The following is a 6,474-nucleotide window of genomic DNA, read 5'->3' on the forward strand; positions in this document are numbered from 1 at the left end:
TGGAGATGCAGGGTATCGAACCCTGTACCTCTCGCATGCAAAGCGAGCGCTCTACCATCTGAGCTACATCCCCTTGTTGCCTTTGAGAATTTTAATTATAATTAATAAATATAAAAATAGTGAATTTTGCCCCCCAACAGATGAGCAATTCTAAAGGCCCCTAGGTTTTTGCGCAAGTACTCCCTACCTCCTCATATTATCATTTATGATTTATCCCCTAAAAAAGTTTCAAAAAACCCCCATAATAAGGGGATATATAATGCTTTTCAGAAAGCAAGGGCGTGTTTATAACTAACTTTCTCACCTCTCCGGGGTGGGTAAAAAACCTCTAAATTTTGTGTCTTCATCCTTGCGTTTTTGCAAGTTAATAATTACCCTATAAACATGTTTGGTATTCTGTCGTGCTGTGCGTTAAATTTCTACCTAATTGTACTGAGAGATGATCCATACGTTTATGTAAATATTTGAGTGTATTATATTCACAAATGAGACCTAACTACCTAAATAGAGATTTAGCAATGCCCAAAGAATATCAAACACATGGGAGAAGAAGGAGCATTGAAAATGTCAACTTCTTCTAATTATCAGTGTAAACATCCATGGCAGCAAATAGAATGACACAAATTAGCCTGTCAAAATTGGCTAGCTATCAAATTTTCATTGACAAAAATCACACCTTCTCTTCACCAATATTATCTGGATATATATATGTGTCAATTTTGGTTTTACCACATTAAAAGGTTTGTGTATATCGTTACATATTGGCATATTGCTTATGCTCCTTAGACTACTCCCTGTCTAAATTTTCTCTTTCAAAAATGTCTGCATGGATTTGTCTAATGACTTTCGTCTCCGTATAGCTAGCTATAATTATATGGTAGGAATTAATGCACTCTGTATTGAAGATTAACGAAATTCTTCGGGCTAATTATAATAACATGGTTAACAGTGTTTCTGAAATGCATGAATGTTCACACACAAAAGAAAAGAAAATACCATATACAAGAATATATAAACAAAAAAAAATAAAAAAAATGCAGTATATGTTGACAAGTAACGAATCACCTTATTACAGAAATACTTATATGGGAACCTTTGGACTTAGTTTAAAGGTTTTATTGAATCATCATGGTTTTAGCATGAATACAGGTTTCAAAATTATTCATACGAATAAAAATAACTAAATCAAAGAAAAAGAAATAGGTAATTAAAAGATTCAAGAGGCTTGTAACCATCAACATGAAGACAAGTGTGTCGACTTTATTTTTTGGTATTCTACTTATAACTTGAAAGAAGAGTTTTCTGATTTTTACTCTTTCATATCTTTAGATAAGATTGGATGAGAAGATTAAGAAGTTTCCAATTTTCTATTTCATACCCTTTACACTGAGTATTTGGATTTTTTTTTTTTTATTGTACCGAAATAAAATTCTTATATACAGTTCTTGGAAAGGGAGTCTCCCCGACTTACCTATCCCACTAAAATTGTCAATTGGTTCGAAAAATATCTCGAGATTCAGGCAATTGTAGATGATATAACTAGTGTATATATATGTTGAATAATGCTATATTTACACCACTCTTTTACACTATTTTCATTACATCATGATGTGGCATATGCCACAACCACACAAATTCTATTATAATATTAAAATTTTAAAATAATTAAAAATTTGTGTGGTTGTGACATATGTCTGATGTAATGAAAATGGTGTAAAAAAACGATGTAAATGTAACATTACTCATATATATTTGTGTGCATGCGCGCGTTAATAATATGGTATCAACCCATATTTTAGCAAAGATTATGACCTAATGACATAACTAACTCTAAAAATTAATAATACCAATTAAGTTCCCATCTTATGTATGCCAAATTCATGGCTTAGTAAAAATTATAATCTATTTTAGAATTCCTAAATGCTCATCAACCAGATGATTTAGAAAGCAAAACAATAAATACAAGTTAAATTATACAATTAAAAAAAAACAAAATATTAAAAGAATCCCTGCAATGTCTGTGCATGCACCATCCGTGCGTATGCACAGATTTCTTTATCTATTATACATCACAATATGAAGATTAAGTAAACGAGGCTAAACATAGGTGGAAATTCGATTGTAAAGAAGATTAATGAGTGCTTGAATCTCAATTTGTATGCTCTCTATTCTCGGCAGGAGATGCAGATGCACTTTTAGAAGAGGCAAATGGTAAAGAAGGTGGTAGAAAAATCAAACTTCCCGGCTGAGTATTTGTCGTCGTTGATGATTTGTTCAAATAGCTTGATCCGCAACCATTGCCTTTCACACTCTCTGAGTAACTAGAAGCCACTGGAAATTGTTCACCCCACTTAAGTTTCTGCATTACACCAAGATTATCTCCTCCGCCAACCTGACCTCCGCCAACCTGACTTGCACCACTCGTTCCACCGCTGTCGCCAGTTCCAATGATTGATGTGAGCGCTGCTACTAAAGCAGATTGGAAACTTGGGTCCGCAGTTATAGCTTTGGTTGCGGCAGCTATCGTATCTACAGGTATAGATTGTTGGGAAGCAGCAGGAATGTTACTCTTTTGCAAGAAGGATTGATGAATATTCTCCATAGGTTGTCTTATTCCTGGGTTTAAACTTCCAGTCTGATTTTTGATATATGGCTGAGTGCTACCATAGCTAAGTAAATTGTTGCCCCACGACATTGAGTTGGATTCTGAAGAACCGAAGCTTAGACTTGTGGAAGAATATCTTGGAGCAGTTGAGGGATAATTTGTAATAAACCTACCCAAAGGAGAAGAGGAAGAAGATGGTGCAGTGGTGAGGTCAACAGTGATTGTTGGGCATGAAGGTGTAGATGATAATGAAGGATGGGGTAAATAGAATTGCTTGGACTTTAAGTTATCGGTTAGATAAAAGTTTAGTCCATGGAGATTATTATTGGCTGCTGTGATGGAGGTGGATGGTGCAGTGGAGCCAGGCCGAGAGCTCGATGATGAGCCAGACAATAACATGGAAGCGGCTGCAGAAGTTGTGGAAGCCATAGCGGTTGCTGACATTGGAAGTGGGTGGTTGTGGGTTCCTTCATAGGTGGTGATTAAGATTGACATTTCCTCAGCGCATCTTTGCACCTAAAATTCCCAAGTAACACCAACATTTAAGTCAGTGGCTAAAGAAAGATAGAGACATATTGAAAAGAGAAAACACTTTCATGAATCTTAAGTATATATGCACCTGTTTCCTGACTGGGCATGAAGGAGCAACAGTGCAGCGATAATAAGCACGAGGGCAAGGGTTTCCTTTAGCAATCTTTTGTCCATATTTCCTCCATTGGCAACCATCATTCATCTGCATAAAAACAATTTTTCGTTAATTAATATCTATGAGGAATATAGAGCTTTATATTTATAATTATAAACAGTAGCAAAATGCATCAAATAATAAGTTGAACCCTAATTACTGTAGCTTTTAAATTAAAAGATCAATACTTACCGTTGNGTGCGTATGCACAGATTTCTTTATCTATTATACATCACAATATGAAGATTAAGTAAACGAGACTAAACATAGGTGGAAATTCGATTATAAAGAAGATTAATGAGTGCTTGAATCTCAATTTGTATGCTCTCTATTCTCGGCAGGAGATGCAGATGCACTTTTAGAAGAGGCAAATGGTAAAGAAGGTGGTAGAAAAATCAAACTTCCCGGCTGAGTATTTGTCGTCGTTGATGATTTGTTCAAATAGCTTGATCCGCAACCATTGCCTTTCACACTCTCTGAGTAACTAGAAGCCACTGGAAATTGTTCACCCCACTTAAGTTTCTGCATTACACCAAGATTATCTCCTCCGCCAACCTGACCTCCGCCAACCTGACTTGCACCACTCGTTCCACCGCTGTCGCCAGTTCCAATGATTGATGTGAGCGCTGCTACTAAAGCAGATTGGAAACTTGGGTCCGCAGTTATAGCTTTGGTTGCGGCAGCTATCGTATCTACAGGTATAGATTGTTGGGGAGCAGCAGGAATGTTACTCTTTTGTAAGAAGGATTGATAAATATTCTCCATAGGTTGTCTTATTCCTGGGTTTAAACTTCCAGTCTGATTTTTGATATATGGCTGAGTGCTACCATAGCTAAGTAAATTGTTGCCCCACGACATTGAGTTGGATTCTGAAGAACCGAAGCTTAGACTTGTGGAAGAATATCTTGGAGCAGTTGAGGGATAATTTGTAATAAACCTACCCAAAGGAGAAGAGGAAGAAGATGGTGCAGTGGTGAGGTCAACAGTGATTGTTGGGCATGAAGGTGTAGATGATAATGAAGGATGGGGTAAATAGAATTGCTTGGACTTTAAGTTATCGGTTAGATAAAAGTTTAGTCCATGGAGATTATTATTGGCTGCTGTGATGGAGGTGGATGGTGCAGTGGAGCCAGGGCGAGAGCTCGATGATGAGCCAGACAATAACATGGAAGCGGCTGCAGAAGTTGTAGAAGCCATAGCGGTTGCTGACATTGGAAGTGGGTGGTTGTGGGTTCCTTCATAGGTGGTGATTAAGATTGACATTTCCTCAGCACATCTTTGCACCTAAAATTCCCAAGTAACACGAACATTTAAGTCAGTGGCTAAAGAAAGATAGAGACATATTGAAAAGAGAAAACACTTTTATGAATCTTAAGTATATATGCACCTGTTTCCTGACTGGGCATGAAGGAGCAACAGTGCAGCGATAATAAGCACGAGGGCAAGGGTTTCCTTTAGCAATCTTTTGTCCATATTTCCTCCATTGGCAACCATCATTCATCTGCATAAAAACAATTTTTTGTTAATTAATATTATGAGGAATATAGAGCTTTATATTTATAATTATAAACAGTAGCAAAATGCATCAAATAATAAGTTGAACCCTAATTACTGTAGCTTTTAAATTAAAAGATCAATACTTACCGTTGGTGTATCGCACCTAGCTCTAACAGAAACCCTGGCTCTTTTGACTGGATTTTGTTGAGAAATGTCTTCGTCTCCACTTCTCATTGTCTTGAGAGCTTTACTAGGTGGCCAGGTCTCCCCAGCTTCTTCCTTTGATTCCTCAAAACTGTTTGTGAGGCTGGGATCAGGTAACGCTTCATTTGCATCTGGTTTTGATACTTCAAATTTGCATTCTAGTCCAAGGGATAAGCCTTCTTTAATTTTCTGATCATCTTCTTTTCCTGAACTAGAGGTTTTCGTCTTCTCTTCCTTTTTTGAATCACTTGAAAATCTTCCAAGACTTAGAGAAACAAGCTCAGTTTCTTCGACTTCTTGGTCATGATCATTAGATGTGTCTGTAGAGTTCTTCGCGTCTTGCTGAACAAAGTCATGGAATCGCATTTGAAGGATCTTGTAATCATTCATTATTCGACCTAAATACATCTTCAGTCTTTCATTTTCTTCTCTCACTTCACCCATTTCGGCTCTTGCAGATTCAAGCTGATCATCCTACGTCCACAACAGTCAAAATTAATTATAAAATATTAAATAAATAATCATCTTCACTCTTCTGAAAATATTAATTATATGACTAACATTTCCTAAAATATTATCCACAATGGTTCTAACCTGTTCTTTTTTTATGCCTGAAGAAGATGCTCTTGAGTTGTCAGGTCCCATGGATGATCCTTCCCAATCAGTTAGAACAGGTTCCTGCATTATAAATTTAATAAAATTAACAAACAGAAGATCATAATGGAATGGAACAATAAATAAATACATTAATTAATTAAAATGTGAACAATGAAATATATACTAGGTCAATCTTTTTGTCTGCGGCATATTATGCGACTAAGTATTTTGAATTTTTGTTCTTAGCGAGATTAGTTGCAAATTGATCTGGACAACCAATCACAACAAAAAAAAAAAAAAAAAGAAAAAAAAAATGGTTGAAGAGAAATAAGACATCAAAGTCTTTTAACTATGAATTTAATTTGGACCACTTTAATTCCCAGTTAATATTAAGTTCCAACAAGTTGTCTGAGTCTTTTGTTCGTATTAATTGCCCAATCCCAACATGTTCTTTCTCCTTTGTTAATGAAAGCTATATTTGCAGATGCTGATTGATGTACATGCATGTGATCAAATACTATTAGTTGAAAGTATTATCTCTTCAATAATATAAGTATCTTCTTAGAATTGTCTGAAAAAAGGCATATATATTTCATACTACTCATATACATCAAGTCAAAACCTCATTAAATTTGAAGATAATAAGAAAAGTCATCATTTTCATATGTAGATCGAATTTAATTATACCATTAATTATAGTTTTGTTTCACTGAAACTTAAGTTGATCTAAGTTTAACATCTTTATGGCTTGTTCTAGCTTAAATGCTTTTTGTTTATCTGGGTGAAGATGGTTTCATCTATGGTTGTTATCATTACATGGTCTTTTCTTTCCGATCTGAAGAAATATGTATAAAGAAAGAAATGAAATTAAAAAAAAAAAAAAAAA

The 6,474-nt window shown here is 35.4% G+C and overlaps 2 protein-coding genes and 1 non-coding gene across 3 annotated transcripts; all 3 read right to left on the reverse strand.

The window, feature by feature from the left end:
* Positions 1–73, reverse strand: TRNAA-UGC. Its single transcript has one exon. It is a non-coding gene; the product is annotated as a tRNA-Ala (tRNA).
* A 1,906-nt stretch (positions 74–1,979) lies between these two features.
* LOC116132063 (WRKY transcription factor 72A-like) lies at positions 1,980–3,357 on the reverse strand. Its single transcript, XM_031417738.1, has 2 exons — positions 3,225–3,357; positions 1,980–3,121 (listed from the first exon to the last, which is right to left on the reverse strand). Exons 1-2 carry the CDS (start codon positions 3,342–3,344, stop codon positions 2,150–2,152), a joined length of 1,092 nt encoding a protein of 363 aa, XP_031273598.1. The 5' UTR covers positions 3,345–3,357; the 3' UTR covers positions 1,980–2,149.
* A 209-nt stretch (positions 3,358–3,566) lies between these two features.
* On the reverse strand, positions 3,567–5,665 carry LOC116132062 (WRKY transcription factor 72A-like). Its single transcript, XM_031417737.1, has 4 exons — positions 5,586–5,665; positions 4,935–5,465; positions 4,678–4,791; positions 3,567–4,574 (listed from the first exon to the last, which is right to left on the reverse strand). Exons 1-4 carry the CDS (start codon positions 5,634–5,636, stop codon positions 3,603–3,605), a joined length of 1,668 nt encoding a protein of 555 aa, XP_031273597.1. The 5' UTR covers positions 5,637–5,665; the 3' UTR covers positions 3,567–3,602.
* Positions 5,666–6,474: the final 809 nt, after the last annotated feature.

This window comes from Pistacia vera, unplaced genomic scaffold (assembly GCF_008641045.1).
Source record: "Pistacia vera cultivar Batoury unplaced genomic scaffold, PisVer_v2 Contig248, whole genome shotgun sequence".
Taxonomy (NCBI): Eukaryota; Viridiplantae; Streptophyta; class Magnoliopsida; order Sapindales; family Anacardiaceae; genus Pistacia; species Pistacia vera.